Source organism: Amphibalanus amphitrite, unplaced genomic scaffold (assembly GCF_019059575.1).
Source record: "Amphibalanus amphitrite isolate SeventyFive unplaced genomic scaffold, NRLGWU_Aamphi_draft 000874F_arrow, whole genome shotgun sequence".
NCBI lineage: Eukaryota > Metazoa > Arthropoda > Thecostraca > Balanomorpha > Balanidae > Amphibalanus > Amphibalanus amphitrite.
The window spans coordinates 272,228-292,964 of NW_024882368.1; the positions used below are offsets into that span (position 1 = coordinate 272,228).

Genomic DNA, 20,737 nt, shown 5'->3' on the forward strand with positions numbered 1-20,737 from the left:
ATGACGGACTGAAAATCGTGGTGGCAAAGGACAAAGTCTGTAAGATAGGTAACGGTTGACATTTGACAACATTTGCCCGGAGCTCTCTTTCTCTTTCTATCTCTCTCTCTCTCTCTCTCTCTTCTCTCTCTCCTCTTTCTCTCTCTCTCTCTCTCTCTCTCTCTCTCTCTCTCTCTCTCTCTCTCTCTCTCTCTCTCTCTCTCTCTCTCTCTCTCCCATTTTCCCTTCTCTCGTTCTTTCTCTCTCTCTCTCTTCCGACCCCTTCTTTCTTTCGTTCTCACCCATCCATTCACAAATACACCTCCATGCGTCCCATCTCTACTCTTTCCTGATCCCTCACGTTCTCTCTCCCCAGGGCCGTGGTCGAAGTCCGGAGAGCAATCGATGCTTGGTAAGCCTAGTGCCGAGCCGCGGTCCACTGTGGACGGACTGAAACGGTCCACTCTGGACGGGGTGGAACTCTCCACTGTGGACGAACTACAACTGACCACAGTGGACGGACTGAAACTCCCCACTGTGGATGGATTGAAAATGTCCACAGTGGGTGGGCACAGTGCGGACTGAAAATACATGTATGTATGTACTATGGACGGAGTGACAGAGTCCACTACATATGTAAGTGGAAGGGGACTGAAGGGGGACTGTATGGACCATGTATGGACTGTATGGACTGAAAAGTCCTCTGTGGACGAGCTGAAACGGTATGCCGTGGACGGGTTAACACAGTCTCTTTTGGGTAGTTGGGCGGCGTCGACGGATCTGAAATGCCGACGCTGAACAGTACGACGTAAACGGTTCACTATGCAGGTGCCATGTAGCTAGACTGTCATCGCATTGCAACAAGATATTTTGTTTCTAATGCATGCTCATTTATTATTGCATATCTTATAACTGAGGCGACAAGAAAATATAAAAAAACAACACAGACAAGTAAAAATATTAATTACTTAATTAATATTTTTACTATTTTAATTAAAAATAAAAATATTTGCTAATATTTTTTTTTGCGTAAAAATAGGATACCTATCATATGTTTACAGGAGCAAGTCAATAAGCAGAAATTTGTCTGGTCAGCAGTTACTTGTAATACAATTTTGCCTCCCGGTACTGAACCAAATCTGCATTGTTATGCATGACACTCGCAGCACCATCTGCAAAGGACTGCTGTTGTCTAAACTTCGTGCTGCCTTTATTGAATGAAATGGTCCACCATTAATTTCGTCACTATACCCTGGCGTCAGGCTGAAAGCACCCACTGTCGGGTTAATTGTAGCGATACGGCTGTTTGATGGCCATAAACAAAGATATGGCTCAGACTACACTCACAGTTAGAGTAACTGTCGGTGACGCGGTTCGTGGAAAATGCCTCTCTGTCGAAGGTAGGCGCCTTACCGGTTGAGAAGCTCCAGCTGTCTGAGGAAGGAGATGGCGTCCTCGACTTTGAAGATCCGGTGGGCGTGACGAACGCGTAGCGTCCCGTTACCAGGAGTGACGGACTGTAGCATCTGCTGAAGCCGATGTAAACCTGCCGAAATGTCAGAAATTTGCAAACGTGTCATGCGTTTCTTCATTAACAGTGACTTCAGGAACATTTTATTTCCTTACTTATGTCACCTTTTTATTTTGAAATATATTTCCTTTTGACCCTTTTGTTGACGTTCGTTTCATTCAAGTTGATCGAGGTCCCTCAGTCTTCACTTGCGCAGCACTATAAGGTGAATAAATCAAATCAAACGGAAAACCACACAGGGAACCGAATGACATTTAACCGTTTTATCATCCCTGCTCAATGTTCCATGGCTTCTTGTCTGAGCGGTGCCTGAGTGGCATTGTGTCCTACATTGAAAACAATTTAACCCAAGGCCGGCGAGTAAATCGGTGTTTCACGGGTACCCTATCCGCAACCATTTTTAACCACCCTCCCAGGAGTCCTAGGTCCCATGGCGGTGTAGTCGTACTTGCTCTGAGCGGATATAACCGCTGTCAGCGAACAAGTCCGCTGAGAGCAGGGACGAGTACTCCGCAATGGCACCTTACTGTACTCCTGGGAGGGTGGTTAAAAATGGTTGCGGATAGGGGTACTCGCGAAACACCGGTTTACTCGCCGGCCCTGGGTTAAATTGTTTTCAGTGTAGCTTCAAGGCCTTACGAAAAGTGGCCGGTGGGAAAAATCATTAACCATAACAGCAACACTATCCTTTTCGGGCAAACTAAGTTAGAGTTCATTCGCGAGATCACTAAAGGTTAGACTTGCTTATCAGAATTGGCATTGGCAATTGGCAAGAACAAAACTTCAATAGCCAAAACGGTATTTGTCATGTTTTAGTCATGGCATTTCTAAAAATAAATGTTGGGAATTTTCATTAGCAAGCCGCTTTGCTCAGTTAGATGCTCGATTTATTCTTCACCGTGAACTTTGCGTGTGAAAGAGTCCTACTTAGGTCAATATGCGTGTAGTTAACTGAATATAGTAGGCAAATGCATTATACGAACCAACCAGCCAGGCTGCTTCAAAGCCGCGGGTTTCAGAGGCTAGTTTTCCGTGTTCCATCGCGCCTCCTCTTTTTCACGTGTATTTTATCAGGCGGCGAGTGGTGCCGATGTTTAGACGGGCGCGGCGCAACTTGAGAGTTTTTATGATGTTCTAAAAGGCCTTTTAAAATGTCTGCTAGAGTCCCCGAGAAGATACGGCGGCCCGTCAGCGGCAGTAGGCCAGACTGCCGCGAGCCGCGCGCTCTGCGCCACACACGCGGTAAACAAACACCCATATACGGCCTACTCACCGACAGCCAACAGCCTTGTATAAACTTGGGCCTCCGCGGCTGGCGAGTGAGCGCGGCCACCGCCCCGCTGGGAAATGCATTCGGGCCGCACTCAGACCGACGTAAATGTGAGATCAATGCTACCTTTAATCTAGACTAGAGGCTTTCCCGTAATGGCATTGCCCGAATATTGCTGATAATGATTTGACTTTAGATGAATGCACCACAGCAATGCCCTTCGGGGACCACTTTTGGGAAATAAACACTCCCAGCCTATCGGGCTAAAAGCGTGTGTGCTATCGGCAGATAGCCTGCATAACAAGTAAGCGAGCATGTGTGCAGGACTATATAGGTAAATGAATGTGCACACATGTATCTAGATGCATAGACAGAGGATTGCATTAGCATTACTTAGATATAGGGAAATCCAAAGATAAAGTATGCGGCTATGTTTGCCTCTAACTAACCTTCAATAAACGAACATGTGGAGTCATCTATACTGTCATCAGAGTCACATAGGCTTATGACTCAGAGTCGCACAGAGTACAGTGCAGGTATATGACGTCACTCACCGTCCTCGGAGTCGTACAGGTAGATGACGTCACTCCCATCGTCCTCCAAATCGAACAAATAGATGACGTCACACTCACCGTCCTCGGAGTCGTACAGGTAGATGACGTCATCCCATCGGTAGTGGTTGATGATGTCCAGTACTGCCTGGTGGTACTCGGGCCGCATGCTCAGGGCATAGTCCAATGAGGTGGACATCTGACGCACCTGCCCGACCAGGGTCACTCCGGTTAGATAAATATTTGACGACAAAATGGTAAGAATATCTGTTTTCCCTTAACCCGCGCACCGACGGGGGTCTGCGCCAACTTCGCACCGACGGGGGGGGGGGCGGATGACCGCCCCCCCCCTGAGATCTCGAGAACGAAGCAAGATAGCGACAAGCGGTAAACGGCATCGGATACGCACGGACAAGGTCTACAATTTTTACAAAGGTCATTTTCAGGTCAGGTCAAAGATGACGTCACAGGGGTCAAAAAAGTCAAAATGGCGGCGCTAGATATGGAGAGTTTTTCTCGAATAACTTTCGAATCAGTCAAGATAGGAACAAACTAAGGGTATCATCGTGATCCTCTCGTCAATCCGCATCGAATAATATATATGTTGACCTCAAAAGGTCAAGGTCAAAGGTTGACCTCAGGTCACGTGACCTCGAAGTCATCATGCATATCATTCGATGCGTCTTGACGAGCTGAACATAATGAGACCATCCGCGCAGCTGTATCTTGTTCCTGTACGGAGTTATTGGCAAAAAACCTTTGGTGACCTTTGATGACGTCACATGACCTTACAGCTGCCCAACAGCAAAACAGACCTCAAGGTAGTGAAGGTTGATCGTATATGAAGTCATGTATGGTATATGGGGCCATTCCGACCCGTTTTAGTGGTAAAAACAGGGAGTTGATTTTCCCCCATTGACTTATAATGGGGAGGTCGCAAAATTGACCTGACCTTAGGTCACCGATATCAAAATTCCGAGATATAAAAATTGTAGCTACTAATGATCTCATAACATCCTGCGACTTTCAAAGGCCTCCGACATCTACTGCAGCTCTGGCACGGTGACAAAGTTGCAAAAAAGTGACTTGAGGTTGGGTCATTCAAAGTGACCTGGTGACCTGACCTTAAAAGTTAGGAGGTTCAAACTTGCACACCATGTGTAAAATTGATGAGAGAATAGTCATACCAAATTTTGCGGCGCTACGCGCCGCGGTTTTCCCGCTATCCGCGAAAACCCTCAGGGGGGCGGATATCCGCCCCCCGTCGTTGCGCGGGTTAAGATAGCGATAACGCCAAATGGCCATCGTCGCCGAGGCGTCCTCAAACCCAAACCAAATGATAGCGAAAACTTGGTGAAGGTGAAGGCTTATTTCACTTTTCAGTGTCATAACCATTTTTTTATACGAAATATATTGAGTCTAAAATCATGGATTGCTCCGTGTAAAAGCTATCTGAAATTGGTCAATGAGTGTTTACTGTTCAGTCTTAATTGCACAGATGTAACATAAAACATTTATTTAGTCATTGCTCTCAGGATCGTAGTACTTATGTTGTCCAATGCATTCAGTTTTTTTTTTCACAAAGATAACCGAGAGCTAATTAATTATCCTCTTGAGAATTACAAAGACCATTTCTAACCCTTGTCTAACTTCTCACGATACCACTGTTATCCCAGAACGGCCTTTGTACAGGAGATTAAGCCCAGGTCCTAAATCATCCATTCCGTCTTAAGCCACGGCTCGACTCCGCTCTGAACCGGGGTAGAGCGGGCGTTTTAGCCGACTGAGAGTGGGAGCGCTGTGCGGCCGATAGTCGGGACCATTTGTCCTATCGACGCGCGCCAGCCGGCACTGGGGGGCGGCCGAGTGGCCTACTGAAGCCGCCGGCGGCCCACCCATCACGGAGCGGCGAGCGGCGCCGTTCGGTGGGCCCCAGACCGCAGACCGGGAGACCGGGCTCGGCCCGGCCCGGCTCGGCCCGGCCCGGCCCGAACCGGCCCGGCCCGTCTCAGCCGCCGTCCTGCTGGCTGAAAATCACATACCCACAGGGAGCAGCCAGACACGCAGTCGTGTAGGTGTGGCCGCATAAAACAACGCTGGATGGGCGGGGTGGAGGAAGGGACGGGACGGGAGCGGCCAATCCTGGTCTGTGTCGACGGAGGAGAACAGCAACAGGTGTCCACTGACCACTGCTGTCCGGAGAGGGCAATAGGAAGGTAACGAACCAAGAAGGCAAAGGAGCGAGCTGGTAGCGGAACCAAATGTGCGGTAAAAGTGGTCGGTATGGAGGATGACGTGCCTTGTGTCATTTATTCTTTATGCATTATCTATTTCTGTAATGTTAGTCCGAATGATTAAGTGGCTGGTCTGGCTGCCTAAGGACCAGTGTCCCCAAAGCAAATGATCCCCATTGCAATATCACTCAACCTTACCCTGGCCTTCTTCCCCGTTCCATGTTCATGACTGCACAGCGCGTCGTCCGCTTTATCAACAAATCTACTAAAACTTCCACACAGAGAGCAAATAAAACGTCCTTTAGATTATATTTTGCCAAACCAATTGACTTCATAGTTCATACATTACTTCCTCACCTTTTTAGAGGGCATCGATGTCCCGGCAAACATCTAAGCCGCTCGACACGGGAAGATCGTTTCATGTCTGAGGAATCGGAAGCCCTGATGTGCTCGATTGGTGACCTTTTAGTGAGCCTCGGTCACGGACCTCCGTCACGAAGAGGCGCAGCACTGACCTTCTGTGGAAACCAAGGAGCGACGAACGGCATCTGAAACGTGTTGGCGTAGGAGTGCAGCGTGTCGAAGGCGTCCGGGTTGACGTAGCCCAGCATCAGGTGCACCCCCAGCGAGAACACCTTGTCGCAGACTGAAAACAGGAGGAGGGGTGTGCTTGTCAGCGGGGCAAATACAGCTGGATTGATACATGTAGGCAGAGTGGACATATGTTTGCGTGGGAAATGCATTCATATGGTAAAAAAATGTTAAAAAAGATTGCTATTTGCTTATAATATTTTTCTATTCGTTTTCCGAAAATTGTGCAATCAATTGTCAAGATACCATCACGGTCTGTAAGGAGAGTAAGCAGCCCAAGCGAGCTACCCTGGCCTTTCCCTGCAGCTGCTGAGTGCCGGCCGCTTTATCGTCCGGCCGTCCGGGCGCACAGGTAACCAAATATTGACACCGGCGCGTGCCGCGAGCGGCAGCTCAACCGAGCCCGCCTGGGGGCCTGGCCGCCCATCGGCTAGGTCACAGGCTCCAGGACGGCCGTAAACAACTCTGTTTCAATTTCGGCGCCTCGGCCGTGCCGGGTATGGGCAGCGTTACGAGCGGCAGCGGCGACAGAAGCGGCGCGGCGCGCGCCACCAACACACCCTAATGCGGAGCGATGGCGCCAATTATGGCGCGCGAGTGCGCCGCGCCGGAACCGTCGCCGGCCGCCGGCGGTCCGGACAAGTCTGCATAAACAGGCAGTGTGCGGGTCGGTTCGTCGGGTCGCTGCAACAAGGACTTCTGATAGGTGGTCGGATGATGAGCTCGGTGGGTGCTTGGGAGGTTGTGAGCTACGCTCTTGCTGGTGAGTGGGTTTTGAGTGGGTGATGTCGAAATCAAAACAGGACCGTAGTTAAATTGAATGCGCTTAACTGGATCATGAAATTATAAGCCACTTCTGTGATGTGTAGGATGAGACTTAACAGAAAAACACTTTGTGAAACAACCAGGGATGCGGAGCCGTGGAAATTTCAGACGGCTCCGGCTCCGGCTCCGGCTCCGGAGAAAAAAATCGGCTCCGGCTCCGGCTCCGGCTCCGGGTGAAATGTTATGACGGCTCCGGCTCCGGCTCCGGCTCCGAGTAAAATGGTCCGGCTCCGGCGGCTCCGGCTCCGGCGGCTCCGGCTCCGACTCAGTACATCCCCTACGCAATCAATTAAATACGGGTGGAAGAAAAATTGGATTGGTTATACGCGTTACTCTTTGCCATGACCGGCTCACCGCGTCCCCGCGCAAACGCACCTCGGAGAGAACTGGCAGAACAAAGGGCTAGGAAGCGATGGCATTGGAAACGCAGTCGCCGCGAATCGGAGTTCAGTGAACCATCGTAAGCTGACACCCGTCTCGGCTGCATTGGGGGGTGAGGGGTGGGGGGGGGATGAGACGGTGCTGGGAGTCGCAGTCCACTGCACTGGTTTGAAAACAATGGCCGTCACCTGATGACTGGTCCTCATGTTCAGGGGATGCAGTAGACGTGGGGGGGGGGGGGAAGAGCAAACAGGAAGTTGTTTGCGTACTGTGGGATACTGGGGATATTCGGATTTTTTCATTCACTTGATGGCCCATGACGTAAGTACCATATGTTTTACTGCCTTGTACTGTCAAACCGAACTAGGTCAATTATTTTTTTTCCTCTTCAAAAAATAAAAAGGAGCCGGAGTCGCCCCCTTTTTTGGCGGCTCCGGCTCCGGCTCCGGCTCCGGGCTATATTGTTTCACGGCTCCGGCTCCGGCTCCGGCTCCGGGCAAAATATGCCGGCTCCGGCGGCTCCGGCTCCGACTCCGGCTCCGGCTCCGCATCCCTGGAAACAACCCATAGCGGAGACTGGAGGAGGAAAATGCTTTTTTATCAAGACGACCAAACTTTTCCTTGTCCTAAAACCACAGTTCGAACAGATGGGTGTGCAGCGCAGCGATGACGCTGCTAGCGCTGTAGATATGTTTCTATGAAAAATGTGACGTGACCATGTGTAACCACTCCTGTTTCACATCCATTGGAAGGTGCGTAGGCTCTACTTTTATCGCGGTCATCCGAAAACACGCGAGAAGAACACGACCATGCCGTCCACAATGATTCTGCGCTGATTAGACCCCACAGCAGATGAGGCCGTTGGTATTCTCTGGGGCGTCGGTGGAGGACTGATTCGACGCGATAAATTTCTACTCATGTCTGGTTTATTGGCCCGTCGGAAATGAAAGTTCATATTCTGATGTGCAGGGAAGGCGTTACAGTTTTAAAGTCTTGACCAATGGCAAGGTCTCGAATCTTGCATTTCGTAAGTGGGAAGCCCTAAAACAGGAGACATTGCATTTAATTATTCATGTAATATTCAATGAAAAAGTTTTCACCTCAGCAACAGTTGCCAACTGATCTCTCCATAATCGTGCAACCAGTCACTCACAGGGCTGGTGCAGGCGGCTCACAAGACAGGGAGGGAGAGGGAGGGGGCGGGCAGGGGAGCATTTCACGATGGGGATAGCCACGCACGGGATGCGAGGAGGCACGGTCGGGGGCACAAAGCACAAGGCTGATAGTACTCGTCCCAGCTTCGCCGGGACGTTTATTGCTTATGCGTTATCTTTGAGGTCGTTTCGTTTAATTTCAATGTTGAGTTATGCTGATGTTCAATAGACACCTCTTGATAGACACTCGGCAGCCCTTTCTATCACCTCGCTTGACCTATTTCGATCGGCCCATCAAATGACCTCACCCAATGGCTCTCCGCTAAGAGTCGCGTCTCTTTGACCAGCTTCATAAATCTTTCCGGCAATTCTGCGGTGGTGGCGCGCGGCGCTCTTAATTTGTCTTAGGCAACTCGGTTTGGTCTCAGAGCGTCGGGTGCCATCCCGGGCTGGAAGTCGGCCCCAGAGAGTCATCGAGTGGCTGGAGTGGACCTAATCCGGTCAGCAGGCCGCCCAAACACCGTGCCCCCGGCGACAAAGGTCGACGGTGGACGACGGCGCCCTCTGCTCCGTCACACGGCTGAGCCGGACGCTCCGTCACACGGCTGAGCCGGACGACAATAGATACCGACATAGGCATGGCATGTTGTGTAAGACCTGATCGGCGCGTCGGTACGTGGGTGGTGCTGTGCTCAGATGGATGCTTGCATCGGAGCCGAAAGACTGTCTGGTTTGAAGGTCATGAGCAGGTTAAATGCATGCCTACAATAGACATTCGACAGGAAGGTGGGTACCACTGCTAGCGTAAATAATGACAAAATGGACTGGCGGATCCAGGGGGAGGGGCATTTGGGGCAAATATCCCATCTCCGCGGCACCTGAAATTGACCAAATTTCACGTTGTTTTAAACAAAAAAAAAGTGATTTGTTTTGAACTGCACAGCAGTGCGCGTGAAAACGAAATCCGAGGAGTTTTTTTTTATTTATAGAAAACTGTTTCGGAGAAGCTTGTTGTTCATGTCCATAGCCCGCATCGTCCAAGCCCACCTTTCTATATCCACGAGTAACCCATTTTATTTTCATTCTACTGATTGTTTTAGCATATACATTCTGTCCACCTTGCACTAATTTGTAACCGGTAAAGGCTTGTAGGTAAATAAGGACAAAAGTGTCAAGTAACATTAAAAAACGCCGTTCTTTTTTTAATGAATTACAGTTACAAACCAGTAACCACCTTCAAATTTTCCTGTAAACCTAGGTAAAATCAGCACCAGCAGCAAGCATTCTGCGTCAGATTAGGTTTCATTGACTTTGGCGTCATTTTCCACCGAAGATATAATGTTGGCACGATCATCATCGACCGGTTTTTAGAGAAAACATCGTCTGTTTTCGTGCGTTGGCGTCTGCTCCCAAATGGACCTCGGCGGCCATAGGCTCTGCCCAGATTGTTTGCGCTGGCAGCGATAGCTCCTATAGTCAGCTTATCCAGCTTTTGTCCACTGACTTCAAACCAACGGTCCGGTCTACTCCTCACCAATATGAGGGCTTCCAGCCTAACTGAAATGGTTTCATCCCGGCTCCAATATAGCCGCTGGACGCTGACTGACGTCTGCAAAGGAAGGACTGTAGGTCAGAATGACTCGAGTCTTCAGACAATGGATGACGTCACCCGACTGACGCCCATTCATCGTTTGGCCTTCAGAAACTTTCAGCGACGCCTGGGCGGTACGCATCAGAGCCCTTATTTGTGGAACGTTTATGAAGTTCTGGTTACAGAGACCCAGAATATTTAAGAGTTGTGATCGTATATGAAATGAGCCCTTATCGATACCTCTTTATCAACATCAACACTTATGCATTGTCACAAGCCTCACGATATTCCCATTTACCCCTGTATCTGCTTTCTAAGCTATTCTTTTAAAACCCCTAACTTTCAGTCAATAAAAGCCACTTTTGCTTTAGCGCGTTAAAGTGCCATAAAACTTGTAGTGCAAAGGTCACTTCATGTTTCTTATAAGAATCCTCCACTCTCATAACCTTTTTTGTCGCATATTTCCTTGTGGACACTTCCCGCAGTCTTACATGGAGATGTGTAGTTCCTTGAGTGCCCTACTCAATTCACATTATCCCATTCTGCTCGCTGCAGATTGCAACTATATTCATCTTTATGTCATGCCTTATTAGGATAGTGTTGAGCAGCACTTAAATTTATCAATAAGAATAATACACTGTTGCATAGCAGACGCTACACTGGGTTCCAGAAGCATTGTCAGCACTGGCACCGGACGCTTCAGCGAACGTGGTGGTGGCCACTGGCCAATGCAGTGGTGAACTTTAGCTCTGGAAGTCTCGGTGACGACTGTCAGCTGTCATATTCAAGGCAGATTCATGTCTGTTTTGGGTTCATTCCGAGACATGTTGGCTGTATTAGGGAGACAGAATGACTCCGTAAAGGCCAGCAAGAGACCTCACGTCGCAAGCTTTCTGTAGCAGCGCGGTGCGTCAAAGCAGTGGGTAGGTATACTGCACCGCTGAACTACCGAGGCTTGCGGTACAGTCTACCTCCCAGGTTTCATTCCGAGCCAGGGCGCGCATGCTTCTGCTCGTCGGCTGTTTCAGATTTTCTTGCGGAAGCGATGGAAATATGCAGTTTATATTTTGTGAGGTAGGTCAACGTTCCGACAATTCTTTTGATATCCCTTTTCAAACAAATAATGAACACATTAGAGCGCCAATGCCTTTGTAGATTGCAGATGTTAACAAACCATCGCGCGTGCAAATGACGGTGTGTGACCTCCATAAATCTGGCGTTAATTTGGCCTCATTTTCCGCCGGTGGCGTCTGACGCGTCGACAAAGTCCGTGCGTCACAATCGTCGACAGGCGGCCGCGTCGGGCGCGACGGCCGCTGCCTTTGAGCGTCTGCCGGCCCACAGAGCGGCACCCAGCCGTGATGTAATACCGGGCGCGCCTCAAAGGCCGGTTTAACTAGGTTCCGGGTGGCCGAGCAGCGCTGGCGCTCGGGCGCCGCTGACGAATGGGGCAGCCGGTGGTGTGAGGCACGCCGGACCACCTGCCCCGCCACCCACACTGCCCGCAGCCCGCTTCGAGCTCGGCAGCGGTGATACGGCAGATTCCACCGCTGCTGGATGGCATGCTGCGGGCGGCTAGATACTCGTATCGCGCTTTTGATTTAAATATTTTATGTCAGAGATAAGAAGCTAGAAAATGTTCAAATGTTTTTAGATATTACACATAGAAAAAAAGAGAAAATTTTGAGCACTCATTTTTGGATAGAAAGCTATACATGTCCCCATCCATTCTGCATTCCACCATCCACCGTCCGCCGTCCACCATCCCCCGTCCACCACCCACCGCCCTCCGTCCACCATCCCACCGTCCACCGCCCACCATCCTCCGTCCACCGTCCACCGTCCACCATCCACCGTCCGCCGTCATCACCTCCCCCTGTGTTCTCCGGCCAATTAGATAGATTAGCGCGCGCCTAATCGGAGGGCAGAGCAGAATTCATCCATTGGCGGCGCGGGGCACGCCCGGAGCTGATGGCGATTGAAGCGGACGCTAATGGGGGTGCCGGGCCAGCCGGGCCGGTTCTGCCGGACGGCAGCCTCAGGACGGACGGCCGGGGGCCTGAGCTGAGATACAAAATAAAAATACTGGCGGAGGGAGGCAGGAAAACTACAGGAAAACTCATCCCAGCTTAATTTTGAGCTTAAAACTGTATTTTTTTATTATTATTTCCAAGCATATGAATCATCTTTAAAGCGATTGGCGATTCCGATGTACTAATAAAGCAACTATAGCATATCGTCAATACATAAGCTGACATGACGATGCAATACATGGGTTTCGTATGTGTCATTCCTGGAGGTTATCCGTCTTCGATACTCTCCTTTGGTTTAACCCGCGCCCCACTGGGGTCTGTGTATAACACGCCCTACTGGGGGGGGGGGGGGCTATTCATAGCCCCCCCTCCTAACTCCGAAACTACTGGGCCGATCGTCAAAATTCAAACGGCGTCTGATAGCCCCGGAAAAACTGTCGAGCAAAACCTAATTTCATTGACCTCGAGGTCACCGATGACGTCACAGGTCAGGTCAAAGTAAAAATTATTAGCACTTTGGCTTGTTCACATTTTGGGCTCTGGCCGCCGTCTTACAAGTCAGATCAGGCTCATTTTTGGTTTCCACACTCGTGAACAGATGCTCTAGATACCTTGAGGGTACCAAACTTTTACTTTGATTTTCAGGTCAGGGTCAGGTCATCACAGGTCACGAAAATATTATATCATGCGTCGGTCACGTGACACATGTTTTATGGTCCATTTAGGCCATATATTTCGAATTTGATGTCGTCTGTGTCATTCAAGGTCATTTTGAGTCGAAATTAGCTTAGGTCAGGTCACTTTCAGGTCAAAAAAGGTCAAATTTTGAAGTTGAAATTTTTCAACAAAAAAGGTGTCTATGGGATGCAGTTTGAGCTCAGGAACACGATGGTGCCATTTATATTGGTGTACGATGCCAAATACGTACTGAAAAATTGATTTAAAAAATTAATAATTGTGAATTTTTTGCAATAATGCGTATAACTTGGCCATTTTTGAAGATATTTAGCTAAAACTTGCTAGAGTTAGTCATAATCATGCGTTCTGTCACATATATTCCGGTTTTTTCGAAAAGTCAAAAACTTTTTGAAAAAAATATAAAAATATAAATTTTGAATATTATTATATGAAATTTTCGAAATTTTCAAAATTTTGAAAATCCGAGATAGCAGTTTGATAGCGCGGTCAATTCTGAGTCCTTTCATGCAAAGAAATTGGATCTAGCTTAAAAACTGAGCTCTTGGGAGCGATTGCCGTGGTTCAATGTTTTGCGTCGAAATCGGACGAACATGACGTCACTCTGACGTCATTTCCGGCCGACCTATGGTAGCTACGAAGTTCAAATTTTGACACAAGGTGTCAAATTGATGCAGCCGAAGGTAATGAAAGTTTGGCGTCGATTCGTCAAGCGGTTTGGAAGTTATTGCAGAAAAACGGGAGGGGGGGCTATAAATAGCCCCCCCCAGTGGGGCGCGGGTTAAAGTAGAGGCAGCAGCAGCAGCAGCAGCAGCAGAAGTGGAGATTCAGACCGAAGCGGAGGCAACAAAGCAGCACGGAAAAGGGCAGCACCAACCAGGGGGATTATAGCGCCGGCTAGCAGCAGCAGCATCAACAGTAGCAAAAACAGGAGGAGGCGGACTCAGCTGTAACATGAACAACAGGGCGGCAGCAGCAGCGACATCAGCACCAGCAGCGACGACGTTAGCAGTGCCGCAGCCCCTGTCGGACACTTTTGTTTCAGTACCAGCCCTCGGGGCTCTCGAACCACGGTAATGGTCCCAGCAAATGTGGCGGAGAGCCCCAATGGCTGCGGAGATGAGCTTTTGATATGCCAGGAGTGTTTGCGCAAGATGAGATGGGCGCTTGCTGATCTGCACATGGCTCTTGATTATAAACATGTCAGGTTGTGTAATGGGTGCGGCTCTATTGGGTTTGAACAATGAGGAGTGCAGAATTTCATGCTCCAAGCTTTTGACAATTCCTTCGCTGAATACCAGTGTAGCTGCTGCTCTTGGAAGCGTTGGTCTCCATTCAGATAGTACGCGGGATACTCATCTTAATTTGACTCGGAGCGCTATCACTGACAACCAAAACGATTCTCTATTCCCTTTGATCATGGTGTGTCATGCTCCTATAACTCTGCCGTTTTCCTGGCGGAATGCCCTTAAGATACTCAAATGATTCCTCAAATGATTCCTTTTAAGCATATCAGGGGTTTTGGTCTAAAACAACACCCTGATCATTTTCTTCGAACATACCCAAACTATACCCTCATTCTTTAAATACCTCCCTTGAATTCTTCTAATATACCCTAGTGTACAGTCTCTGCCGCTACTGTCAGATACCGTACCTGTGCCGCTCGGCGCCTCCGGCGGTGACCGGTCGGCGGGCCGGGACTGGCTGGCCGGGCGGGCGAGGAGGACGGGCAGTCGCTCCCTGGACGTGTTGCTGACCACTAACCCGCGCCCCGCTGGGCTATTCAGCCATACGCGCCCTGCTGGGGATAGAACCTTAACCCTCGTTTTGGATGTGTTACGATATATAAAGGGAAATCGGACGAGGGAGCTGAGAGTAATGAGACAGTTTCTGAGCAAGTTCTACGACGAATATACCTAGGGCATTATTATTTTCCCTTCTGGGTCTATGTGGGGTCTAATGCAAGAATACATTGAGATCAGTGATAGAAATCACAGAATAATACGGGAGTGTTACGTGGTATAATGCGAGTATAGTTTGCAAAATATTCCCCTTATACGCTTAGAAGGAATACTAGAGGTTTCGATGTAAGGGTATTTTGGTAGGTTAAAAGGAGTGTAATGTGGGTATCGCAGGGAATAGAACAGGAATCATATTCCTTTCCTCTTCGGTACTTACTAGGGTATATTAGAAGAATTCAAGGGAACTATTTAAAGAACAAGGGTATAGTTTGGGTATATTCGAAGAAATGATCAGGGTGTTGTTTTAGACCAAAACCCCTAATATGCTCAAAAGGAATCAAAAAGGTTCTCAGTGTAGGGTATATTAGAAGAATTTCAGAGTGATATTCAAAGAAAGTGTAATTGGGGTATATTCGGAGAAATGATCAGGGTGTTGTTTTAGACCAATTCCCCTAATATGCTTAAAAGGAATCAAAACAGCTCTCAGTGATCATGCAGACTGTCTGGCAAACAGTCGGCTCAGTATTCCTGACAGCCCGATAACTGCATTGACCCTCCCCGGGGGCGCATTCATAGACATTGTGTGGCGATCAATACATACATCTTCAGGCATCCGTGCGATAGCCATTCCGCTCGGCTTTTGTGCCAGATACGTGGCTTCAGCTAAGGTTATAGCAATGCCAAGAAACATCAATCAAATAAGTATGTACAGCCCACCGCTTAAGTAATGTAGGGTTTTACCAATCTCAACGGTTGGCTTTGACTGGCGATTGTTTAATGCGGAGTGATCGAAAAGAAGATGTCAATAGCTAAAGTTGCAGCTGCAAGGGTGACGATACATATAAGCTACATTCAAAGTTCCATTGTAGTCTGGCTAATCGTTCCTAAGCTTCCGGAGCAGAACATACCCATGACTGAAACCCCACATTACTTCTGCTGTGGACTGTACAGATCAAGATAAGGAGCCTCAAATGGTGTTCAAAGTTTACACGTGCATGATCAAACAATGAGTCTGAGCTTTGAAGTTTAGGTTGATCTTTGCTTTTATCTGGGTTTCCTATTTAAGTTTTATAGTTCCTATAAAACCACTGTTCTTCATGCAAAAAGCAAGGCTCTATATGGAATATACAATATAAATTACACACGATCAGAATTTAACTTTTCATGCTGTGACAGCAAACCACTAAAATGTTGTCACGATCAAAATGTAGCTTATCCCTCGCCCCGTTGGGGGGGGCCATTTTGGCCCCCCCCTGTGGGTTTTCCTGAATAGCAAGAAAACGGCGGCGCGCAGCGCCGCTAAATTTTCAGTACCTTCCCGGGCATCAATTTGACACCTTTACACCTAATTTCAAGTCTTAGGTCACCTTAGGTCAGGAGTTATTGAGGTCAAACTGAGGTCATGTTCGAGCAAAAATGAGCAAAAAACATGCAATCTTGAAACGCTCACCAAATCTACAGTTATCAAGCAATTTCAAAGTTCTTTATATGGTCTTGTAGACAAAAAGTGGCGCTACAAAACTACTATCTCGGATTTTCAAAATTTTTGGTTTTTGACACAAAAAATTCAAAAAATTCATTTTTTTAGAAAAACTTTGAAAAAATCCAAAATTTTCCGAATTTCGAAAAAAACGGAATATATGTGATAGTCCCAGCGCTCTTCTATATACATACCAAATTTCAGATCGATATCTCGTTTTTTGGCCAAGTTATAGTGAAAAAAAAACTGTTCAAAAATCATGACGTCAAATTTTTGAACTCAATGTTTAGCAATTCTAGACCACGTACGGCAAAACAAAGACCACCATTGAACTCCCCGTGACGAGCTGCATCGATTCGATACCCATTTTAAGCAAAAATATTAATTTTGAAATTTGACCTAATTTGACCTGACCTTGACCTGACCTTGACCTGACCTTGACCAAAACGTGATCTAAGCTGGCCCCAAAGGCTGCCTGACCCATATAATCGCATTTGTCATGTAAAATGGACCATAAAACATGTATCACACGACACTTTCATATTGTGACCCCCCCGTGACCTGACCTCTGTGACCTGACCTGGTATCAGTGACCTCAAATAGCAAAATATGTGTTTGAAGAACATTTCCCCATCGATGATTTTCAAAGAAATGCATTTTACTCGATTTTACAACGCATTTCTTGAAGTGCCTGTAAACGGTGAAAATTGGACCTTTGACCTGACCTGTGACGTCATCGGTTTGACCTAGGTCAATAAAATTGGGACTTGGGTCACAAGGTAGTTCCCCGTTGGGGCTATCCAACGCCGTTTACCGCTTGTCGCTATGTTGCGTGGTTCTCGAGATCTTAGGGGGGGGGGCCAAAATGCCCCCCCCCCCCAACCGGGCGCGTTGCTCGGCAGAGCCCAACGGGGCGCGGGTTATATTAAATCACGATTATTGCCGGCTAATCCAATACAAAATTGTACCTCCGCGCAGTTTCCGGCGTGCGCCTGTCAAGCTGTCCATTGCACCGGCTAACGAGACCATAAATCGTCATCAATCGTCGCGAGACGTTTAATCGGGTCAGTGCCGGGTCAGAGCAGATGCAGATTGATAACCGGCCGCGGAGCTGGGCACGCCGTCGACTGCAGCGGCCCGACACCGGCTAATTGCCCTCCGATCACCGGCCGGGTCGGCTCATCAGACCGGGCTCTGTTCATCGAGATTCGATGTCGAACAAATGAGGCCAGATTGGCGGCGCGGCGGCGGCGGCGGCTGGTTCGCCGGGCCCGGATTGGACTGGCTGTCGGCAGAGTGTGCCGCTCCGGTGCCCAGCCGTGTTCTTGGGTCACCGGGTGCCGCGCCCCGCTCCGGAACGAGCGTCCCAGGCCGTTGGTTCACGTCGGATGACAATGGTGCACACTTGTTTCCCGATCAGGCCCGCTGAAAACGAATACCTAATCTATTTCATGGTGCATTTGCGAAAGTATTTAATCTGGCGCAGGCAACAGAGATGTAGCAATTGGTATTGAGCTAGAACAACTTGAACACTACAACAGATGTTCACTAATCAGTGAATATTTGCAGTACGTATTGCTTCTTCCAGCAATGGAGTTTTAAGGAGAATGATTCCATGATGCGAAATGTTTGTTTTTACTCGAAGACACAAATCTAAATTTTATTTAGAGGGATTTTTATTTCTTTAATGGTATGCACGATTTGTAAAGCTAAGGAAAAAATCTATAAAATCTGTTTATCCAATTGGGCAAACGACAGACGTCCAGAAATAGGTGTATTGGTATCAAAGGCGACTCTGAATGGACACAAAACCATTAAATTGGAATGCAACCTTAATTAGAGATTGACTAATGAGATAGCATCGTGCTTCATTATTGCTATTTTGGGTATAATGCGAAGCATGGAAGGGTAAACATTCCTTATGTGCCTGTCCCATAACAAAACAACTGGCGTGACCCATCCGTCGCTGCTGTCACCTCCCCTCCCTCCCTCTCTCCCCTCTCCCCAACACCACATCCGGAGCGGCTGACCCTGCTAATGGATTTCCCTCCCCTCTTTCCTTCCAGCTCCCATCGACTGTGTTCGTTCCACTCTCCAAGTGAGGATTTGGTTACCGGCGCGGCTGGCATAGCTCTCGGGGAGCCCTCTCACGGCTTCCCACATTTTCACAGCTGCATAGACGACGGCATCATCAGGGGTGAGCCGGTGGCGACCACACATTGGCACACCGCCCTGCAGGCACATGTCTTCAGCAGGGCAATCAGGTGACCGTGGCAGAGGAACATGGTTTGAGGCGAACAAACGGATGCAATGGTTTCCCAACGAGGACCATTATGTTGGAACTCTTGTGTTGGATCGAGGAAATGCATTCATTGATATTTTATTTTAGGGCTGATAGAATACATAACCAGCCTGAATAACATAACGGTTTAGGATAATTATGAAGTCATCGAACGATGATCATATGAATGCATTCACCCTACAAGACGAGCACAGTCTGCGGTGCCATGAATTCCCTCCTACTCTGCTGGTCCCAGGGGAGATGACAAGAGTAGAGAGGGAGGGAGAGGGGGTGACTGCGGTTGGCGCCGGATGCTGTGCTGATAGGGACCACTGGTCCGCTGGTCTTTGGTCTGTTGGTCTGCTGGGATCGCAGGACCAGCCACAGCTCCGAGATCGCCCCTGAGGCGCCGGCTGACCCGGCGGAACAAAGGCGGCGCGGTGCGGCGTGGCGCGGCGTGGCGTGGCGTGGCGCGGCGTGGCGCGGCGTGGCGCGGCGCGGCGCGGCGTGGCGCGGCGCGGTGCGGCGTGGCGCGGCGTGGCGCGGCGTGGCGTGGCGCGGCGTGGTGCGGTCGATGGGTGCCGACCGCACGCTGTTGCCACCCCGCCCATCCCCTTCCATCCGGGCCGTCCCGCGGCCATGGGTCGTTAGCCGCGCTGACAACTTGCTGCGGACGCGGGGAGCAAATAACACTCTTCTGGGTAGGCGCAACCCGGGGCCGGATAATGGACCGTGCATGGAGCACGGATGGCCGCCGGCGGTGGCGTGGGTGACACGGGAGGGACGCCGCGGCGCCATCACTGACGTCGTCGGGTGGACAGTGTAATGTGATGTGCGTAGGATTTCACAGAGTGGCGCATAATACCTGCGGTACTCTATTCAAAGAGTGTTCTGACCCTAATCGGCTCAAATTTATATGAGCCATGTCATGCTTGCACAAACTCAACTCTTTTAAACCGAAATGCGTAGCTATCAACAGAATGTGCAAAGATTGCGGAATGGTTATATAATGTCTAGCACCTCTTCTTTGGATGGCACTATTCATCTATCAATGTAGCTGGTTATGTAAGGACACCCTTCAAAACACTGTGTAAGAGTATCGGGTACCACACATTTGGAAAATCTTTTCTGTAGCTGAGAATAGACATCATATGATGTCGGTAGCCGGTAACCGTCCCTCTGCGCACCCCGCTAACTGACGCTGCGCTCCCATTTCAGCCAGCCGGCACCCCGCGATGAGCTGCCCGTCCCAATGTCGACCCATCGATCGCACTTTGATCATGGGCGGCCAATTTCGAGACGTTTCGTCGGCTCAACATGACCGGCGCTACCAAGTGCGGGCGCTACGTGACCCGACTATGGCTGCGCGACTCGAGCGGTCGTCGTCCTCCCGGTAATCCCCTTTATCAGACGGACGGTGTGCTGGCGTGGACTCTAAGTCAGATCAAAGGGGCGACCTCAGTGGCCACGACAGGAGTGTCGCAGTGGGGCAGCACCGGGGAAGGCAGGGGGTGGCAGAGCGACGGAGCTGAGTTGAGGAAGAGGAGCGATGTAGGGAAAAGGTGCAAAGAGGCGGAGGGAGAGAGAGAGAGAGAGAGAGAGAGAGAGAGAGAGAGAGAGAGAGAGAGAGAGGAGAGAGAAAGAGCGAAAGAGAGTGAGAGAGAAACAGAGAGAGCGAGCGAGAGAAAGAGAGAGGGAGAGAGACAGAGACAGAGAGAAAGAGAGAGAGAGAGACAGAGAGAGAGAGAGAGAGAGAGAGAGAGAGAGAGAGAGAGAGAGAGAGAGAGAGAGAGAGAGAAAGAGAGAGAGAGAGAAAGAGAGAGAGAGAGAGAGAGAGAGAGAGAGAGAGAGAGAGAGAGAGAGAGAGAGAGAGAGAGAGAGAGAGAGAGAGAGAGAGAGAGAGAGAGAGAGAGAGAGAGAGAGAGAGAGAGAGAGATAGAGAGGCAAAGCAAAAGGAAGGGAGGGAGATGACCTAGATCGGCAGAGAGCTCCTGTCACCTAACCAGCAAGTCCAATTGATTTGTCTCTGCTGCAGTCTGCATTAGCTCTAGCTATCTGCATTCTGCAGCCCCGGTCCAAAATTCAGTGCTGCCCATCCTACTCTCTCAGACGAACTGTCGGGGTTTGTTCTGGCCGCCGTATATCATCATTGTGGCGGCTCGCGGCGGTGAAAAGTTCA

The 20,737-nt window shown here is 49.3% G+C and overlaps 1 protein-coding gene across 2 annotated transcripts in view; it reads right to left on the bottom strand.

Moving 5' to 3' along the window:
* LOC122367499 (glutamate receptor 1-like) overlaps positions 1-20,737 on the bottom strand; it is a 45,685-nt gene that overhangs the window by 24,200 nt on the left and 748 nt on the right. For both annotated transcript variants that reach the window (XM_043340608.1, XM_043340609.1), the window contains exons 2-4: positions 6,081-6,211; positions 3,413-3,539; positions 1,393-1,525 (exon numbers count right to left, since the gene is read on the bottom strand). In XM_043340608.1, coding sequence (XP_043196543.1) covers positions 1,393-1,525; positions 3,413-3,539; positions 6,081-6,211 — 391 coding nt within the window. The remainder of the gene's footprint in view (positions 1-1,392; positions 1,526-3,412; positions 3,540-6,080; positions 6,212-20,737) is intronic.